The sequence below is a fragment of the Plectropomus leopardus genome, chromosome 20 (assembly GCF_008729295.1).
Source record: "Plectropomus leopardus isolate mb chromosome 20, YSFRI_Pleo_2.0, whole genome shotgun sequence".
Lineage (NCBI taxonomy): Eukaryota > Metazoa > Chordata > Actinopteri > Perciformes > Serranidae > Plectropomus > Plectropomus leopardus.
Window position 1 is genome coordinate 18,775,305 of NC_056482.1, and position 22,130 is coordinate 18,797,434.

At 39.0% G+C, this 22,130-nt stretch overlaps 1 protein-coding gene across 5 annotated transcripts in view; it reads left to right on the top strand.

Annotated features, from left to right (window-relative positions):
• Positions 1 to 9,515: 9,515 nt before the first annotated feature.
• ank1b (ankyrin 1, erythrocytic b) overlaps positions 9,516 to 22,130 on the top strand; it is an 89,065-nt gene continuing 76,450 nt past the window's right edge. For all 5 annotated transcript variants that reach the window (XM_042509973.1, XM_042509972.1, XM_042509975.1 and 2 more), the window contains exon 1: positions 9,516 to 10,023. In XM_042509973.1, the coding sequence (XP_042365907.1) occupies positions 9,898 to 10,023 (126 nt within the window). In that variant the 5' untranslated portion in view covers positions 9,516 to 9,897. The remainder of the gene's footprint in view (positions 10,024 to 22,130) is intronic.

The following is a 22,130-nucleotide window of genomic DNA, read 5'->3' on the forward strand; positions in this document are numbered from 1 at the left end:
TCAAATCATAGTGGTACAATGAGTCTTTTCGCAGGGATTGTGATCCTACAAAATTATATATCCACTGAATATGTTTAACGTGTGGTTAGATTAAGGCACTCTGTCTTTGGCTTTATTCGCAATACAAAAACCAATGATTGGTTGCTAAAAAGACTCATTTTAGGAAACTAAAATTGCTGAAAACACAGCAATGACTCACTAAAAAACAGCCATTTTGTCTTTTGTTGGTTTCAATTAGCGGTCTGCAGCTTGGCAACTGTCTCAACTAGGTATCAGTGGCATGGTTATACCTTATGTCATTGTGGTGGCCCAAGTGGGGCAGTGACAAATGCATGGGTGGCATGAGGTACAAGTGCTGCTGCGAGCACGTGTTGGCATAGCTTAAATTTATAATTTTTTTGTTTCATCTACCCATACCTACTTTTTGTCACATTACTGCCTCTCAGGTTTAAGACTGAATAGCACCTATAAACAAAAATTCAGTTTACTTGCCAAACAGTTCAAACTGACCGGGCAGATGGCTAATCCTAATGGGGTGGCACCTGGGGCGGCCAATCAGATTTCATGGGTGGCCCATGCTACCCAGGCCACTCCCTAGACACGCCCCTGCTAGGTATCACACCATCCACCACCCTTATATATTACGTTGTGTATAATACTTGTTTGTAAAAACATAAAACTCCAACATTTTCTTCTGGCGACTGAGGCCAGAAGTCAGAACTCACGTTGCATAGAGTATACCTATACCACATCATGGGCTGCCTTTTTCTAAGCATGTCACATAAATCACGCTGAATATACATAGCTACAGCAGCTCGGCTAGAGTTCAGGGTCCTGTGCCTTTGTAGCTTAGTGGGTATGGTGATGGGGTCGTGTCATTTGACGACCTGTTAGATCATGACACACCCTGTCCTATCCTGTCATATCCATCATGTCCACTTATATACCATCACACCCTGTCCCTCCCTATCACATTATGTCATGTCGCATCCTGCTGCTGCCTGACATGGTAAACTGAAGATCACAGCTGCCATAAAGACAGCCACTTGCTTTGTCATACTCCAGGCAGCCATTAGAGGAGGATCAGACCACTACATCTCAGCTATACCTCCTAATCTATGGAACAAGGTATTTGCCGATGCAGTTTGCAGAACCACTGCAAAGCAAACACATTTACTGTAATGTAACTCTTGTAAAAAAAAGGAAAAAAAAGTGCACAGTCGATGGGCATTGATCGGGAGCAGCACGAGTCTTGTCCTCAAGTGCTCTTGAGCTGCTCTTAGGCCGTGCCAGAGTAATCCAAGCCTCAGAGGTCGCTGAATTTCCCGGCAGCGTGAGGGAGGCGGCGCTGCAGCTCCTGAGCAGAAAAAGATAAAATTATCCACCTGTGGTTTCACTGGTGATTTTAAAGAGTTAATCAGCACCTTTCAGAGTGCCTCATATTTTTCCCACAAACTATCAGAAACTTAGATGGTACTGGGAGGTGTTAAGAGAAATCCAATAACTGTGTTTAAAAGCTGATAAATATGCAAGCTGCACCATCATCAGCTGCCTGCTGAAAGGGCTTTGACAATGAAAAAGGAGACCGTATTATAAGCGATGCAGAATTGCCGCGTGCGCTAGTCTCCTCATCAGCATTTCAGATGGAAAGAGAGAAAGTTTGCATTATTCTTCTCCTTGACAGGAAGCTGGTCTGCAGTATTGTGGCATCTTGGCTTCCACAGGGGTGACTGAGATAATTTTTGGGTGTCTGCCAAGAGCTTTTCACCCCCAAGCACTTTGATTCTCACAGGGTGGGTCCAGCATGCCCATCTCCAATGATCAATGGTTCCTAATGGAGGAGCAGTCATGCACAGCATGAGATTTAAAAAGGACAAAGATTCTGAGCCTTTTTCTAAAGCCATTCCCTTTGTGGCGGCATAAATCAAATGCTCCAATCTAATTGTTATGATCCGTTGAAATGTGCAGGAGTCATCCCAAGAATATGTTGTGAAGGTTTTTAAACTTAGCAAGTACTTTAGTCTCTAAAAGAACTGTGATATTTTTGAAATGTGCTTACATCCTTTCTTAGATTAGAGTTCTGCTGTGTTCACACTGTGAGTGACAAGGCATCAGTGTGATCAGCTGAGTCGCCATTGAAGTGTTGCCAAAATATTCCTTAACATAGTTGTGTTGTCACAGGCTTGTGTGTGTCTGCAACTTGCCACAAAGCACCTAAACTGAATGTCATATGAAGTTTGTATTTGGTCAAAAAAATATCGATGCTTTTGATCAATGTCTAAGCTCCATTTTAACATCACATTTTACTACAACATTGCATCCCTGTGTGCACAATGTGTCATAACCTGGAAGCAATGCCCATGGGCGGGGTGGGGGGGCAAGTCTGTAGCTAGCTAAAAACACTGTATATCAGCATGCCCAGCCTCCTTTATACATCCATGGGTCCAGCATGTCAAATGATTATTATGGCACTTATGTCTACCAGAGAGGGAGCGTGATAGTTAGCTTCAAAATCTACAGTTTGTCCGGCCAAATTAACAAAATACTTGCTGCAAAGTGTCAGGATCCTATAAGGGTCTCGCCTATCAGGCATGTGCACTAGAGACTTGAGGGGTCGAGTGCTGCGGAGCCCGGCAGAATGTGCTTGAGCGGGTAACTTCTGCCAGCGGAGTAACTGACTTCCACTTGCGGTTCTTTTAGACTTCCCAAATGTTATTGACTTGAATTAATTCAATATTTACAATAAAATGAGTCGTTTCTCGGGTGTTTTAACGCTCCCAGTATAAGACACACTTCCAGGGGCCTTGATGAATTCACAGTGACTTCCTGGTGTCTATGCTGGTTACCTAGCGATGACGAGACTAGAAAGTAACTGCACCAGACAAGAAATGATCCTGCATATAACTCCATGTAAAACTACAATTATTTTTGTCTTAACACTCAGCTAACCGTCTCTTGGCTCTAGTTTAATATTTATCAAACATACATGAGAATGATACTGATCTTCTCAACTAACTTTTCAAGAAAGCGCAACAAGCGCATTTCACAAAAGTGCCAAACATTCATTAAATCTCATCTGCAAAGGTACATTTCATTCTTGTTAAAAAAAAAAAAAAGTCAGTAAGCATTTGAAAATGCAGCAGTATATTTCTGGTTAAGATGTGTTAACATCATTCTCCATTTTGTCATATTACCAACAGAAACTCAGCATTATACCACAAAATAATTTTTAAAATATTTTTGTCTGTTCCTTTTCTTTGTTACGATTAACCATGGTAGTAAATACATCCCAGAATGAAATACACACCTTCCTTTTGTCTACTGGTGCAGTAGCTAAAGTGCTGAGCAAACTCAAATGCCTCTTTTGTTTCACTATTTATCTGCATTGGTGCCCTTAGATAGCGATATGTTATTTCTACCCTGCTGAGCATTGCTTAAGAGAGCCAGCAGTACTCTTTAAATTGTCATACAGTGGGGTATTGTTATGCTGAGGTGGCTTAATTAGAAGTTATTTGACACAAATGTCGCAATATTTCTGCATAGCTACAGCTGCAGTTTAAGTGAATGCCATGAGGTATCAACCCCAAAGCACAGGAAAAGAGGAAAAGAAATAAGAAGAGCAAAATTTAGAAAAACAAAAGCATTAATGATTCTCATCAAATCTCTTTCCTCCAGTACATTTTGGTACTGACAACATTTTGTTGCAGATATTTCAGTGTGAACTCCTCTTTCTACTAAATGCTTTCTCCTCAGTCCTGTGTGGGTGATCCATATATTGAAACTTTGCTGACACCTACAGTTTTAAGTGTGTAAGTGCAGTGATAGTAATAATAGTAGTGGTGTTGATTGTGAAGTGGTAAAGATGTAAAACATTAACAACAGAAATGTAGAGTTGATATTTCAACCCTTAGAGGCTGCACTGTCTTGTGAATCTATGATGTATTTTCATCTTCTGTATGTTAGGTGTAATGTATCCGTGGATGGATTACTGAACAGGCCTAAAAACCTAGAAAAGACTCATGAAGACCACAAATAGACACAAAACAACTAAAGAAATGCAAAACAGATGTGTAGAGACTCAAAATGACTATAAAAGAAACTAAACTGCTACAAATGTATTCAAAATGACTACAAAGAGACCAACAACTACAAAGACACTCAAAACTGATTACAAGAGATGTAAACAGCTACAAAGTGACTGAAATGACTGCATAGAGACACAAAATGACTACAAAGAAATGGAAAACAGCTGAGAAGTGACTCAAAAATAACTACATAGAGATAGAAATAACCACAAAGACACTCAAAATTAATATAAAGAGATGTAAACAACTAAAAAGACACTCAAACTGACCACAAAAGAACTACAGAGATGTAAAACAGCCGAAAAGAGATTTAAAATGATTAGAAAAAGACTTAAGCAGTTCCAAAGATACTCAAAATGACTATACAGAGACATCAAATGACTTAAAGAGACACAAAGCAACAACAAAAAGATAAAAAATGACTTAAAAAAAACCACAGAACCCCAGAGAAATGCATACAAAACAACATCAAAAGAAAAAAACACACTAAACAGTTATTAAGTCTGTGTCTTGCTCTGTGTGGTAATTGGGCCCTCTGTATGTCTGAGCCCAAAGGGCCTCTTGTCTCACAATCCGCTCATGAATATATCATCGAGGGTTTATATATTGACTTTTATATATTCACAACTTTTTTGCAGTTGTGATCAAAGTCTCATATTTCCTGTATACCGTTTTTAGGCCACATTTAATTCTCAAAAGTTTTATAACATATCAAACACTCAAGCTGTCACACACTTATAAACAACAAATTAATGAATAATTTGACATCCTGGAGCATGTAGCTGATGGTACCTATTCTAAGAACAACATGTAGGGACACATCACATCAAGGTGAAGAGAAAGGCATGCCCTTTGTTACAGCACTCACAACGTCTCTTCTTATTTCAGAGATGTATAGGCTTTAGCAGCACTGGCTGAGTCCCAGAATTTTTTTTTTTTTGTGCTGAGGGAAGTGCAAGTCATCGTCAAGGGCAAAGACCAGCGGATACCCACTCTGCTTTGGAGTTAGGCCAGATGGCATGTGACACAACTGGAGAGACACTGCAAAAACGGCAGGGCATTTCAGGGACATTTAAAGAGCATTCCCATAACACATATTAATACGTTTGTGAAAACAATGAAAATAATGAAGCGCATAATACAAATCTAATCACATGAAAGATAAATGTAGAAACGCCCAGAATTTTTAAAAAAAATCAATAAATTAGTTTTACTCAGGAAAAAGTAGCAAGCCAAAATCACAGTGTACTGAATGAAACACCATTTTATCTATTTGTTGATGCAGAGAATTTAAATTGAGAAGCAATTGTAAACAATCATCTTTATAATAATTTGAGTAGGTCTGAAACATTAAATCTGCAATAAACATGCTCATACATGCACCCACATAGGGCCTGGGCTTCATCATCGCATAAAAAGCCTGGACTCAGGGAGTTGGTGGCTGTGTGGATGAAGCAGGCGCCCCATGAATGAAGGCAATGTCCTTGCTGCAGCGGCCTCGGGTTCGACTCCCACTCGAGGCTCTTTGCTGCATGTTGTTCTCTGTATCTCTCCCGCATTCGCGCTGTAGATCTGTCCTATCCAATAAAGGCTAAATTGCCCAAAAAAATATGAAGGGTAAATTACCATGATGGCCTACTGTGCACAGGCTCAGGGGCCCACAGTGTCAGGTGCCCCCTGAGCCTTCACCTGTAAAATGTCACTCAAATCACCAACCAGTAAAAGACTCAAAATGGCCAAAAAGAGATGCAAAATGACAGCAAAATACATTCAAAACAGCTGCAATTAGATGCAAAATGACTACAGGGTACCCCCTTGACCTTCATCTGCAAAATAACACTGTAATTACTGAATAGGAAAAGACTCAAAATTACTAAAAAGAGACACAAAAAGACCACAAAGAGGCAAAGGAACCAAAGAGAGACACAAAATAACTATAAAAACAGACTAAACATAATTAAGAGACTACCCCCAGTGTGACTGAAAACCACCTCTATGGAACATAAGTGCCCACATGGCAGTCTCTTTCTCTGACACACCTCTTTAGACTGAAAGCTGTTTTTCAGGCAAATCAGGGAGAGAAACTTTCAACAATTCCACAATTACACTAATGGAAAAAAAAAAACAGTTTTCTGAAAGCAACACAGTAGCAAGTGAGATACAGAAAAACGTCCATTAGTAGCAATAAAAACCAGCTGCCACCTGATGGTGCTATAACACAGTGAACATGAGACGGTCAAAGATGTTGCAGTGCAGTTTGGGGCTTTAAATAGCAGTCAAGTATTTGAACATCTCAGCACTGTAGAATCATGAATCACCATCCCTGAGAAACAATTTAATCTACTCAGGAATGAAGAGCATGACACGCCAGCAATAAATATTACACGTTCATGTTACAGGTTCATATGTCGATGGATGAACTGTGGTGTGTGACTCCACTGTTGCAACTCAAAATAAAGAGTGGGATTACACATAATTCACTCCTGTAGCCTGCAACCCCGTAAATCTTCTACAGCAAACTAAATATTCCCAAAAGCACTCAGGAGAAAATTGGAAGTGCCTTTATCTATTGTGCTTATAAAATATGTAACACTCTGCCCAAAGATATTAGAGCGCCTGACACAGCAGACATTTTTGAAAACTTAAAAAATGATCCTTTTGACAAATATTCCAGCTCCCAGCAGTCTGTGTATTTCTCTTCGGTTCAGTATTGTTTGTTGATTATTATAGAGTACAGTACTTGTATGGTTGCTTGACATGATAATATTTTAGTCAGTTTCAATAGCAGTCTACTCATACTTAAGTCCTATTTAAGACCAAGATTGACAACATAAACCATACAGATTTGTCATGGTAAAATGATATTTCATTAAGCAGCCCCCTCTGATTGTTCTATGTAGATGCATGTCTTTTTCAGGTATCCAAAAATTACCATTTTTGCTGCTTCATCATTTTCCATATTTAGCAGTCCACAGTTTGGCTCTGGAGCAGGTGGAAATAGATCTGACCCAGAACCAGTATTTTCATTGTATCATCAGTGATCCCAACACCATCTGCTCCAACTCATCATTTATATTCTGTTTTTTTTTTCTCTGTGTGACATCACCATTTAACTGTTCTTCCTCACTACTGTCAGCAGGTTTACAGCATCCTGCTGTTAATTATGATAAAATACAACACAAGCCCTGCCTGTATACTAGAAGTTGCTCATTACAATTTTTGAAAAAGAAATCCACACAAATTTTCTCAGTGTTCAAAGGCTTTAATACTTAAGGAAGGCATCTGAGAGCAGCACAAGAAAAGCGATGTCACTTCATGTTTCAAAAGTGATAACGTAAAGCTGCATTGTGACCTCAAATTCATTACTTGGCTGTATCATGTTTGAGATGCCATTGACATTTTGATACATAGAAAACTTTCTTGTGAAAAAAAAAGCAGCAACTACAAACATATTTTGCCTCCATTGTTATCTGAACAAAGAGAGTGTAAAGTAGTGGCAGGGAGGTGCATGCACCACTCGGAGGTTAACTAATACCCAACATGTGACATGCATGCATCCTTATATACAGTGGACAAAATTGTGGGGTATGGATGCTATAAAGGTCGTATAAAAAGTGTGCTTGCCAATGACCGTTTGTCACATTACTAAATAAACCGCATGTGGGCATCAATCTTGTGCACTGAAACAATTTGCTTATTTAGCCTCTATGAACTGCACAAAACCTTGAACGTACACATGCATCTCCTGAGGGTAATTTCCATGTGGAATTTGGTATAATCAGTCTGCTGATATTGACAGCTTTTCCACACAAGACCTTTCAGCTCAAGCAAAACCGAGAGTGCAGAGTGGAGGCTATGACATTATTTTTGTTGTTTGTTGTAGATCCATTAGTGTCAGGCACGAGGAAATACAAAGCTGTCACTCAAATCAATGCACAGTGAAACTGTTAACCCACTCAATAATGCACAGATGTAGGGATGATAGACACTTTAAGTATCGAGTTATACTATTTGGTACAAAATGTCCTCAATGTCATTGTCAAAGAGAATGTCACATTTAAATATTCAGATTTAGCCACAGTATTGATTTTAATTTCATGCCTTTTGGCTTGAAATGAATGAGTGTATAAGGTGTTACTCTCTAGGCAGATGGCATCCATGAATATAAAATGTATGCACTCCTAGCCCGGTCGCATGCTGCATGTTACATTGCCACATCATTCTGCAGAAAGATGATGTTGCAGGGGCAAGAGAGGGGAACAAATAAAACAGATAGAGTTGCTGGTGCATCATCTCTCTGATGTGGAAATTTGGGCTACAAAGAGCTAATACATCTTATGACTGGAATAAAAATGTAACTGTTAAGACTACAACAAAAAGATGAGTCATGCACTATTTTCATACTTATTGCCTGATGGGTGTAATTCATTTGTCAGTCACATTTTTGCTCATCTTGACAAATAATATCGATTTAAATAATTACATTGAAACTGAAACTATGCCATAGTTTTTGTAGGACTAAGTAACATTGGGAAATATGAAATGAATTATAGATAAATATTATTTTTTGCAACAATAGATTTTCACAGTGGTTGTTATCCTTAAACAGCAAATCATTTCAGAGATTAGCTGTAACTACTAGTGAAAGTTACAGAAATTACAGAAATTTTACAACAAAACATGGACCAATCACACCATTTCTGCCTTTATCATCTTTAAATTGTCTGTTCATGCTGCTGTTTACTATCTGCTACTGAATTGCAACATCAAACAGCCATGCATGACCTCCCGATGTGATGGAAAGGGGGAAAGTGGTGGAATGAAAGGGGAGGGAGAGGACATGCAGTTTTTATGAAGCATTCATGTTGTTGATGTTTTTCCCCGTCTGCCTCTGACACTAAAACATGAAGGAAGTAGGCTAGCGTGGATCTTAATGAATGGCACTATGTTTCCTTGCCACCTTAACATTAACCTTTGATATTCAAAAAGTAACCAAGCTGTGCACAGAATCATGCCGCAGGAGAACAAGCACTCATACGCTGTATATTAGATAAAAGATGATATCCATTCCTTTTTTTTTTTTTTACAAGCTCTCATCTCTCTGCTCTTTCTCTCCATCTGTTTCCAGGTGGGAGGTGCCGTGGCCAGAGAGAGAGAAGATGTGTGAAAAAAAAAGAATTTGAAGGCATTCCTCAGCTTTGGCTCCCTTGTCTTTTGTGCCACACTTATGCAAGACCCAACAACAGCTATTGTGCGTGAAAAAGCAGAGACGAAACTGGAGAACAAGAAGGAGCAGTGGGAAGAGGAGGACATTTGACAGATAAAAAGAGGGAGCTCTGCAGCAGGATCCCCACCGTGCCTGAACACAGGACTGCGTGACTGGTCTGTGCAAGCAGAGGGAGAGAGGGAGGAGAGAGGAGTGAAGGGAGGAAGGTAGGAGAGAACGAAGGGGGAGGGGAGGCATTGCAGCGCAGTGCAAGCTGACTGGATGAGTAGCAGCCGCGGCACAGGCAGCAGCATCAGCACCACTAGCTGTAGCATCTTTCTTTGTGGCTGCTGGAGGCTGTCTTGTGGCTGCCGTAGCATCAACATCCTCCACACATAAATATCTGGACACAGGCGTCCCCACTGCCTGCTTTACACACACACACACATGTCGTGGTGGCCACCGAGGACGAGGTAGTAAGTGACGGGGCTCGGGGGACAGAGGGACACAGGAAGAGGAAACAGGGACGACTGGTGGTAGTGCAAACGAGAGGAGGGCTGGAGCGACGGAGACTAGAGCAGCAGCAGCAGCAGTAGCAGCGGCACCATGGCGCAAGCCGCTAAGCAGCTCCGTAAGACCAAGGACCTCGCAGAGGCCGCCGCCCAGGAGCAGCGGGAGAAGGAGGAGGAAAAGTTAAAAAGGAGGAATCGATCCAGAGACCGCAGGCGCAAGGTATGGCTGGCTGTCTCAAGAGACAGGGGAGGTGACGGTGTTTCTTACATCCATCTCTCCTCCTCTACCTGCCTTTCTCTGTCTCTGGATTCTCTCTCTCTCTCTCTCTCACTGCATCAATTGTGCAAGATTGGTGAGGATGCAATTACACATGTATAATTACACAGTTGGTTTTGTGGCCTCAGCTGGTGCGTGCCTGTGTATGTGTGTGTGTATGTGTGTGTGTGTGTGTGTGTGTGTGTGTGTGTAGGCTAACCAGTCAAACACATATGCTCTGATACACGTTGTGTTTGCTTGGTCAGATATGAAGCTATGGGGGAAGGAAAAGGAGGCTGATGATGATAGCATGCCATTAGAGGTGTGACCAGTATAAGATGTTGGTTAAATAACAGGTAGTGTCTTTTTTGTTTTTTACAAGCATTTGGGGGAATTTCAGCCTTACATGGGTGCAGCTCATTCATATTAATGCAATGCCAGTTCAGTGTAGTGCACTTACATGTATTTTTCTGCGTACAGTCCCCGTTGATATGCTCCGCATGCTCCATTCTTTCCCATGAAGCTGTGTTGCTCTTTGATTTGGAGTCTTCCCCCATATTACAGATTTTTTTTCTTTGGGGAAGATGTAAAATGGAGGGGGAAGATGGAGGTACACTCTAATAATAGATGCAATTTCAACCCATCTGTTTGTGCTACATGCATTGTTCAATCAAGAATTCCAAGCCAATTATATAATATTTGCTGTTGGTAATATTTGCTGTGTAGAAAATTAATATGTAAATATCTTGTCACCAACATGGCATGCAGAATCTCATCCTGTAGGCAGGGGATTTCTTATTCACCCCTACGCCTCATTTCTCCCCTGCACTCTCTCACACTGGCTGTGCCTTTAGGTGTCGATTTTATTGGGGTTGTGCTGCCTTGCACTCATGCTGACAGCGCTGGAATGATACATATTCTATTGAAAGTACTTGTTGAACAGATTAAAAAAAAAGTTTTTTTTTTCTTTTTTTTAATTTAACTTCTGTGAATTTTATCCATGAGTACAATTAATGCCATCATGCCATGTGCAGAGGCTTAGTCTTCAGTGTGATGCCAGCTTGCAATTACTTTATGTTCCTCCTGCAATATTTCTGTGTGACCATATTGATGTGGAGTTTGTGGCAGTAGAGGATAAACAGGTTTTTTATATTCTTTCCGAGATGTGTGTGTTTGTGCATGAGATAAATAGAATGAGAATTTGTCTGAAAGAAAGAAACACAAAGACAACAAGATGCAGAGCTTGAGTGTTCATGGAGTGTGTATTTAATATTCTTGCAACATAAAACACATTGTTTGTCCTGACCACAAATTATGTGGTTTGCTAAGGGTTTTTCGAGGCTATACAGAAGGCTTTCAACAACATGATTTTGTGGTGTGCTTTTCACTGAAGAACCTGATGAACTGTAGTGATGAAACGATGTCGTGAGGTATTATATTTTCTACCGTAACAAAAAATCCCTTGTGTCAGCTGTATATTGTCAGCAATGTGGGCCCTCTTTAATATGTATCATGCATTAAAGTCACACACTTTGAACTGATTTTCAGTGTAGAGCAATATGCAGAATTTTATCTAATTCGCAAATCCTTGTTCTAATTTAGTGGGAATTTATGTAAAACACAAATAGTTTGGTGAATAGAAGGGCATTTGCAACAGGGTGCAAAAAAATGGTACAAAAATAAGACTACATGGCATGGCCACAAATTATTTGAGGATTACATAACTCCATCAGAGACTGGATTACATTGGACACAGCATATATTGATCTTGTCACTTCCCCCTGTTTGTTGTGTAACTAGAGTTTGGTTTTGGCGACTAAAATAAGTTTGAGTTGTAATTGTGATTACTCAGTAGAACAACTTTTCTAAGGTTATGTAAGCTTTTGGAATTACTACAAGTGTGAACAATGGACACAATGAGCTGAGAACTGATGGAGATAAAACAGGAGACATTTGTTCTGTCTCAGCTGGACAATGAACTCCAGGATACACATTACCATACAAGATTTAACTTACAAATATATTATGTAATATTTGGTTAAGATGTTTTCTCATACCAAATGTTTCTAACAATGTTCAAACCTTATTTTAATCAAGGGCATGAATCTTGTCATTTGGTCCCCATCGCCTGTCAGTGGCATAACTTTCCTTTTGCGCATGTGTCAGGGTTGAAGTTGAAGTCTGCCAGAAATTGTAATTGACTTCTCATCCAGTTTTAAGCCACATTTTTGGGATTCACTTGTTAGATCTTGGTCATTTTTAACTCAGTGTTTTAACCACATTAAGGGTATTAGTCATTTAAAATCTGGATCTTGAGTTATCAGAAAAAAACAGCTTTGTAAACAGCCCCACTCCCTGCTTTACCAAACAGCATTGGAGAAACACTGATTCTTAACATGAAACTACTTTATTGAGTGTTTTTACCCGTTTAAATTACTGTGTCCATTTGTTTTAAAGAGGGAGAGACTTCTGTGGTTAATTCGGCTTTCGGTTAAAACCTCCTGAACATCTTGATCTTAAGTTATCCAAGAAAAACAGATTAGCACTCATTAGCAGGAGCTGGTCTAGCAGCCCCTCCATGACGAGTCAAACAGTGTTAGAGAAATGCTGATTTTTTTTTTTTTTACACAAAACTGCTTTATCCAGTATTTTTACCAGTTTTGATCACCAGGGCAAATTGTTTTTTAATGAGATATTGACCTCATATATGACCAAATTATAGCTGGGCACTATGACGATTTACTGACTGGAAGCAAACGTGTCAGTCAGGTGGTAGAAATGTTGTACAGTTTCAGTTTGTTAATTTTGTGGTTCCATTAGGCAATAGTGGACAGTGAGCAATACTGCTTGATGCATAATTGATATTTGTTTAAATGGAAAATTAGGTTACTGAGCTGACAGTTGCTGCAAGCCAAGGATGTGAAAGCTGATTTATCCTTTAGTAGATATCATTTAATATGAGAAAGCCAGTTTCAGCCAATTTAAGTGCTTACTTAATGTTACCGCACGTAGTTAGAATACGCTGATATTCATGCTGTTAACGTTTACTATGTATGCTAATTTTACTGCTCAAAAATTAAAGTTTAAAATTTCATTCATGGTCATTTGATTCATAAAAGCTCTCCAACCCAACTGGCTCATTAATAATGAATTCCTTTGCCTTCCCTTCTTTAAAAAACATATGCAAATCAGTGTTATTACTCAGTTCATTAAAAAAACAAGCCTTTTAAGGTTTCTATTCTAAGGCCATGTAAGTTGCCAAACGAATTAACTCCTGCTATATGATGTTCAGTTTTAATTCGATTTTCAAGTATAAATCAGTACGAACTCTCATTGATTTATATCATATTCGAAATAAGAAAAGGGATTTGGAGTAAAGTAGAACATCTGTGTTAGTCTCTTCTTATCTACAGGATTTCACAGCTTAAGGCACATTTAATGCAGCAATAAGGAAGAGTTTGTCACAAAAATAAACCCGTCTCTGCCTCACTGCTCCTGTCTGAGCGGCCTTTCTCCCTCACTCTCACCTCAATCATCCACCTTGCCACTCTGTGTCTCAGTTCTCTGCGAATCTCTGCCTGAATCTGTCTTTCTTCCTTCAGTTGATTGTTACTTTGCACAGAGAAGGAGTGAGGAGCAAGTCAAAGAGAAAGAGAGTGAAAGAGGAGGCACAGGCAGGTCTTAACGTTCTCGGGATGTTAATTAGCTCCATTCGATGTAAATCAAACTCGGCAGCATGGCATCTCTCTCCCCTACTCCTCCCCTTGCACAAAGGTCATCTACTAGAGTGCCAACAGAGATCCTATCATAACTGGATGGACTGGACAGTAATGTAGTTAGGGAATCTGCACAGAAAGTGCAGGGGAATTCTGCTAGCTCTGCTGGTTAAGGTGCATGCCAGTGACCTTTGTCATTTACTTCTCTCTCCTTATCTTTCCTGTCTTTCTCGGCCCAAAAGAGAGCTAAATTTGTTCTTCATCGCAGTAATAAAGTCGACAGGTTTGAAATAAAGCTAAATGTAATGCAGTATGTCATATATGCAATAAACTATGGGCTTCAATGCACAGCTGCATTGACAGAAAGTACTCTTGCCTCACTGTCTGTGGCCCTATCACTATGGATTACTGTCTGACTATATGTGGCCCCTGGGTCATCATCAGCCATTGGCATGTTTACTAGTCACTAGTCAAAACAGTTCAATGACTGTCATTGATTTATGCTGATACAAGTTAGGGATGTCCTGATCAAGTTTCTTGGCCCTGATCTCAATCTGAATCTGTTTACATCAGGTTATCTGCTGACATTGAGTCCAATCTGATAGTTATATATATCTAAATGTTGATTAAAATATGTATCTGATGCATTAAAATAACAACATGATTTCCCATACACTCATTTATTTGTAGCAGCCCGCCATGATTAAAACATCTGCTGCCACAAATAGGTTTTCTATTTTTGGAGCTGGACTATTCATTAGGAGCGCTGTTTAAAAAAAAAAAAAAAAAATACTGTCAGGTTATGTCTTGCATCTCTGGGAGTGCAGAGCACACTTTGGGTAAGATGGAGGAGCAGAACATCAGACACACTGAAAGTGAAACTTAACCATTCATTCTACTGAGTCTAAAAGTTTGTGTTCACTCGCAACGGCCGCTCCGCTCACCCAACGGTCTGATCAGTTCAGCTCTGAATAGATCGCCAGATCAACTATCCACCCTGTGAGTCACAAACTGCTGTTCAGGAAAAAAATAACTCCTGGAGAGCTCCGTCTGTGCTGCGTTCACAGACCTGTCAAAAGCAAGCACTGCTACTACCTCTCACCCAACCCAGTTGGATGTGTGCTGTGCAGTAAACTGAGTATTTGAAAAGTTAGGCTTTAGACTGATATGTATAACTGGTGAAAAATATTTTTAGCAGTTAACCAAAGAACGTCCCCATGCACACCTTATTTTTCACAACCCTCTTCAACCATTTATTTGAGGTCCTGGTTCAAAACTATTGAATTGATTATCTTAAATCAATAATATACTATGAATTTAAGTTCAGCTGCAGAATGAAACTCCTAAAATATATATAAAGCAATCAGCTAAAGAGAAGTAGTGTCTCTCTTGGAGTTGTTGGGATTACACAAGCACATCACTTAAACCAGACCACAGACAAATAAAAGTCGGAATATTATGGAATTATGGAATTAACGGCAATTAGTGAGAGTTGATATGACCTGCTGCTGGCAACACTGGTTATTTGAAATGGTGGAAGTGATGGTCACAGCTGACGAAAAAGGAAAACTTGCTACTTGAATGCATATGAAGATTTGGATATTGCAACAACAGGCTTGCAAATTTGAATTCCAGTGTAGCAAACAACTAAAAGTTTGAAACAAACATTTACTTGGACCACAGTTAGCTAGGATGTAGTGCATACCAGTAGTAAATACTTGATCCAGGGAAAATAACAACATGGCTGTGGTGAAATATAAATTGTCATAATTTATAAGAGGAATGGAATAATATGAAGGAGGAAGGACATGAGAATGCTTGGTCATCTTCAAATGTGCTAGTGATTTTTTTGGGGTTAATTTTTCCTTCTCTTCAACTGATGGGATGGACTTATCTGGGACATGAAACCTTTTATTGTTGTACCTCAGCATGAGGCTCCTTAGGCTTGTACATTTCCCCATTTCCTTCAGGCCTGCACTTATTAAAATGGATCCAAAGATCTGCTAATGGACCGTGTGTATACTTTGTGTGTGTACTTGCTCGTGTTTTCAGAGGAGCTGTATGTGTACATGCACTCACATAGCGTTTGTGTGAGCGTGAGTAAAATAGCAGGGCTTCAGGGTATCTCATTCCACTTTTATGTAACCTTATGGATACCCAACCCTAATTAGCCAAATTCTCTTCTGTCTCTCTCCCTCTGTCTTTGCCTCTCTGCCCACTATTGTCCTTGCATAAAACAACACATGGGACAGTGACGACAGAAATACTTCTCAGTAATGCCTAACTTTGGTAATTAATAGTCGTATCATCTGCATAACTATATAATTCCAGATATGTTTTAGACAAGGAGAAAATAAGTCCTCATTTGGCTATTTGTATGCAAAAAAAGGTAATTCAGTTCAGTTCTTGTATCTAATCATTCAAAAAGCAGTCAAATCATACACTGAGTCACACATTACTTGAACTGCATGAATATTTTTATTTTAACTGACTGACTTCTGGTCACAGAAATTCAAAACTACAATAATCCTAGAGAATAACACATGGAAGCATAGACTATGACTCCTGAGTCAAATCTTTAACAGATATTTATACACTTTCTACTGCTTTTGGTGCACATAAGGCAACTCTGATTCAAGACTTGTATCACCTTTATACTCGGCTACCATCTTTGACAGTTTGCGACCTTTTTCTTTGTAAACTAAGTGTCAAACCATTGCAAACGGTTACGAGTCTACTGTGTTTAACCACAGTGTTATATGCTGTCCCAGATTCGACAAAGGAGGTGGTATGAATACTTTGATTCAGTGTATTTGAGTAGGGAGGGGGTGTAAATGGAGTATATTTATTTGTGCCCATAAGAGTGGAGTTAAGGACATGTCCTAGAATCCATTGGACTAATGTGTCTGATTTGTCCTTTGTGCATTTTTTTTCTTGGGCTCACCTGTGTTTTTGTTTAGATAGATGTGCACCAGCCCGTATACACTGATTCATAGTAATCTAACCGGTTATTTATTTTTTTTTTTTAATTTTATAGTCATTAATCATTTCACTTTTTTTTAGGAGTAACACCAGCTAATTTAAGAATTCCAGTATATTGTTTTCATGGACTAGGGAAGTTCATTCAATATTTGTTAATTTATTTATAATTTATTTATTAATATTTGAGCATGAGCTACTCTCTCTTAAAGTCAGAAACCAGAGAATAAGTGTAAAACTTCTGATGTCATTAAATATAAAGTCTCAAGCTTCCCCATAGACAATGCATGGGACACTGATTTTGTGGAACAGAATGTTTGTTTGCTTTTTTATACCCAAATTAGCTTTAATTTATTGTAGTGTTCTCAGCTCTGAAACAAAAAATGTACCCATAAACTCAGAACATCCCTGTGGGTGCTGTTAGTGCCATCATAGCATCTTTCCCATTCATTATCATTGGAACACCTCCAGGCTTTAAACCCCATGACATGATAAATTTGAGTTTTAGCTCTCTAGTTTTTGGATTTGAGAGAGCTGTTCATGTGTATGAATATTTTCTGATGCTCTTAGACCATTGGAATAGCATGCATGCAGTTTTGAAGATGAATATAGTTCCCCTTTACATTCATACATTGCTTTGCCACTTGCAGGTAGAAAAACATCAAAACTAGTTGACAGACAGATGCGTTACGTTATGTTAACCTATGTATACACACAGCAGACAAAGAGCAACATTTGCATTCATTCGGAGCCATGTTTACAGCAACATGAGAAACATAATTCGAGTTTTCATTGCACTTTCAGATTATTTTTTGTTGCTACCAACTCAGTGTGTCTTTGTGTTTAGCTTGCACGTTCAATATGCTTCACAAGATAATGGCTACACAAGATAATGGTCATTTGGTGCTGGACAGTTATACAATAGGTTTATCATAGCTTGTTTTCTAAAAATGACTGCATACAAGACAGTGTTGATGGAAGCAGTAAGGCTTAACTCTGCAGCTATACAAAACTATGCTGTCTGTGTCGTGTTATAAAACAGGACATTTAATAACGTATGGTTTTTACTTGATATCAGTTTTTGTTGAGTCATACTGAGTACTGTTTCAGGGTGGTGCGGGGTATGGTGAAAGCTTTTACATTGGATCAATTCTTGTAAACATTTTTAGATTCATGACATGCATATATGATTTGGCTGAGAACAGTAATAGGTAGCGTGATAGTGTGGGCTGGTGCCTTTTCATCCCCTTTGAGGAAAGGGAGGGCAGGATGAGCCAAGGTCGAGCAGAGCACAGCAGCACTCAGCCCAGCGCGAAGCAGCCACAGGCTATATTTACCTGCCAGCCTAGGATTACACTGCATCTGAGACCAGAGCTACCCATCTATCTACACACCACTACTGTGTGCTTGCTGAGCACCTGCTCTGATACTGTATCTGATGTTGGCCTGCATCCGTACCTGCTCGAACAACACAGGAAGAATCCAGAATAGAAGCATGATGGTCGATATTTATCAGACCTCTCTGAGGGCTTATCTACGACTCAACTCTGTCACATATTTTGATCAGGAGATCAGTGTGATTTTAGATAAGCATGCCTTGTCAGACACCTTTGATAGATATCAGGAAAGTCATTTCGCTCCATTAATGCAAAACTTTGGCACCATTCTAGCTGTGTACCTGAAGTTCTGGTAAAATAATGTCTTTAGTGAATGGACTAAAAGAAAAATGTGAGTGTTTCATGTAGAAACACACTAATCTTATTAACTTTATATTCTAGAAATATCTTCATAGCAGCACTTCAGGTTGATGAAGTGAACTACAATGTTTCCCTCAGATTAAGTAAAGTGAATAAAACTTTCATACATTTTTTCATCTGTAAACATAATTTCTGTCTGAGTCATATCAAACAGATTTCATTGTTACTTCAGGATGTGATCGGAGTCCATCTTTTGTTATTGTTTTGACTGAGAAACAGCAAAAATTGCAGACTGTGGGTGTAAAACTTGGATAGAAAATACTGACCACAGTTGAGATTTTTATTTCTTCTATTTATTCAATTTGCAATGTAGCTAAAACACTTACAAAATGTTGTAGACCATCTGCAAATAGAGTTGGACTGACCAGAATTAATATTTCTTTGGCTATTTGTTTTAGTTATTTAAATTATTTTGATTATAATTTAATCTACCTCAGATTTTTATCCATATGGCCCAGCCCTGCCCTAACCATATACATTCCAACAGCACTCCATGTGAATGGTCCAGCTCCAAAAATAAAAGATAAGAAATCAATACATGGCAGCAGATGTTGTTATCTTGGCAAACCGCCACAAATAAATGAAATTGTGGGGAACCCTGGTCTATTTGGCAAGCAATATAACATTAAAGTCAGTCATAAAAATTCTTAAACACTACATAAGAAAAGATCCAATTATCTTACAACCTCATTGCAATTTCTCAAAATACATAAATCTGTACAAAAATGGAATTTTTCACAGAAGTTTCCATGATCTTAGTGTTTGCTTGAACTGTGTTTTTGAATTATTAACTGAATAATAATGACAAAAATGTGAGTCTAACCATCTCCTACACAACATCTTTGTGTTGTGTTTAGATTATCCAGGTATGAGACTTAAGATGCCATCCTCAAACCTCTGATAAAATGTGGGGCTAAAATCCTATTTTTGTGTGAATTTTGTGTCACAGCACATATACCACTATTGCATTTCACATATAAATAGTAGTTATGCCATTGTTTTTCAACAATAGCAACAACTGCTGAGGTCAGAATCACTGTGCTGATGGCCTGTTAGATCAATGTGCAGTCGTCGAGTTCCTCGTGTGTCACAGCTCATCTGCCAGCCTGTACCTGCTAGTCAGAGCATCCATCAACATTGTTAGCAAGGCCAACCGAAGTGAAACCCTGGCACGCTGAGGGAGGGGTAACAGCTGTAAATCTTTTAGCAAAGTTTATTGTGGCCCTGGGGTCAGTCAGCAGGCCATATGAAGTGACTGATGTTACCATGGTGATTACGCTGTGACACTGCACGTGGCAGGATGATGAAGGGACGGGACACAGACGAGGGCATGCCTTGCTTGGCGATGAGACTTCTAACTTGCTGCACTGATCACTAGCCAGACAGGAAATGCTGGAGGGGAAAGAGCTTGTTGCTCTAGCCACACTCTCAAACGGCTGTGCACTGGCCCAGATTTATGTAGATGCTGAGTTTAATTTCAACTCACAGGGCTTCTAATGAGACCACAACAAGAAAACTCGAGTCAGAGAGCAATTTTGTGTATTTGCAATAAATGTAGTTGTGTCCTTTTATCCCACGCAGCTCCATTCCACATCAAAAGAGAAATCTAAAAAAACAAAAATTATGAAACTGATCTAATTAACACAATTGACCTGCATACACTATAAAGCTAGTACTAATGATGCAGTTAACTTATCACAGGTCATTAGCAAAATCAGTATCTGAGCACTGTTAATTCCTAAGAATCATTAGAGGAAGAGCGAAAGTGATACGGACTGGCACAATGCCACACACACTGATATGCCCACGAAGAGCACACACCCACCCACACACATATACTCGGAGCTGGAGTTGGGCATTATGTAATGGAATTAGTGCTCCTCAAGGTCTACATGGATCATGTGGCCTGCAGGAGCCCACTAATGCACTGAAGAAGCCGCTTTCAGGCACACCCTGACTCCATCACTTTCCTCTGCTGGCCTAAACACATTTTTTTCAGTCTGTGTGCTGGCTAATGGACACAATGCATGATCAAAAATCCAGGATTTGGTATAGTGGGAATTTGGGGTAGACAGATTACTGGGGCCGATATTTGGTATTTTGCAGATTATCTGTATCTGCATTTTATTTTAATGATGAATTAAAAAGTGCAAAGACAGTGTCCTTATGGGAGGAACTTTTACTTTGTAAAACCTGAGGGAGCTATTTTTATTTATTTATTTTTATTAAAATGTTCACTTGACTTGATAAAAAAGTTGCTGGGAATTTGCAGTATATGATGTCCGAAGTTCCAGTTTTGAGTAAACATTTGCTAATGGCATTTAAGCAAAGTTTTGTGTTGGAGTTTGTTATATTCCAAATTCTAAATATTGACAGAAGGATTTTCATTTTTATTGTAAATGCATATCTGTTCCAGTTGTAGGTTATCAGTCTAATTAACTTCTAATAATTGGTATTGATATTGTTATCTGCCCTAAAAACCCAATATCGGTCAACCCCTAGTGGGAATGTAGTGTATAACTAGGGCTGTGTATTGTTCAAAAAGTTACAGTACGGGTACCCTCAAAGTAATACCAATAACAATCAAGTAATTCATTTGATGCCTTTTTTCTCTGACACCTTAAAAGTATTGAGTATTAATACCCAGCTGTATATGTAACTTTATAACTGTCACATGCTCCAAACTGACTTGAGATTGATTTTATGATAACTATTAAGTCTAATAGTAGAATGTGAATGGACTAAGGATAAGTTAGTACACCATTATCTGCATCTGTATTTGTTTAAAGAGTTTAAACCAGAACTTCTGATAACTAATCAGTACTTATAGGTAGTTATTTTAAGCCTGCAGTTGATAAAGGTAGATCAGAGGTTGCTGTATTTGTTATTTAATATAAAACTGTTTGCAGAACAGCCACCAAGTTGAGCTTCAGAATGTTTTTGACCAAAAGTAAGAGATTAGACAGAGCTGCCCAAATGAGGATTTTTCTTCATTACAATAACAGATATTGACACGTTTCACTTGGATTATACTCATACTCGTAAAAACTACATTATCTGTACCATATACTCTTTTCATCAAGTATTTGGCTCAACTCCAGGATGAACGCACCCATACAATATACTGCAACACCTCTTTGAAAATTCTATATGCACACTTTTCCAGACTTTTTAGAAAGTTCCTTTGTTGACATATTACATGTTAATCATGCATATTATTATTAATATACCAGGCTTAGATTATTAGCTGTGACAGTGAGGTCATTCCATGTCATTGGATATGACTGTTAAATTCATTGATTAGTGATTTCACCCATGTAGCAGTTAATTTGACATTTGGGGATTAGAAAGCGAGGAATGATTTGAAAAATGCTAATTACTCGATGCACTGGAAGTAAGTGTTCTTTGACAAGTAGTGTCACCCCTATTTCACCCTTTGAGGCATACATGTGTGTAGGTAGTTTAATTAGTTTTGTGCGTGCATGCGTTCGTGCGTGCGTGCGTGCGTATATGTGTAAATCTGCAGAATGAGAAGGGTGTCATGTGTCACTGGGATTGCTACCTGATGGCAGATATAATGGCTCCTCTCTCTTTAGGCTCATCTCTCAAAAACCAATCT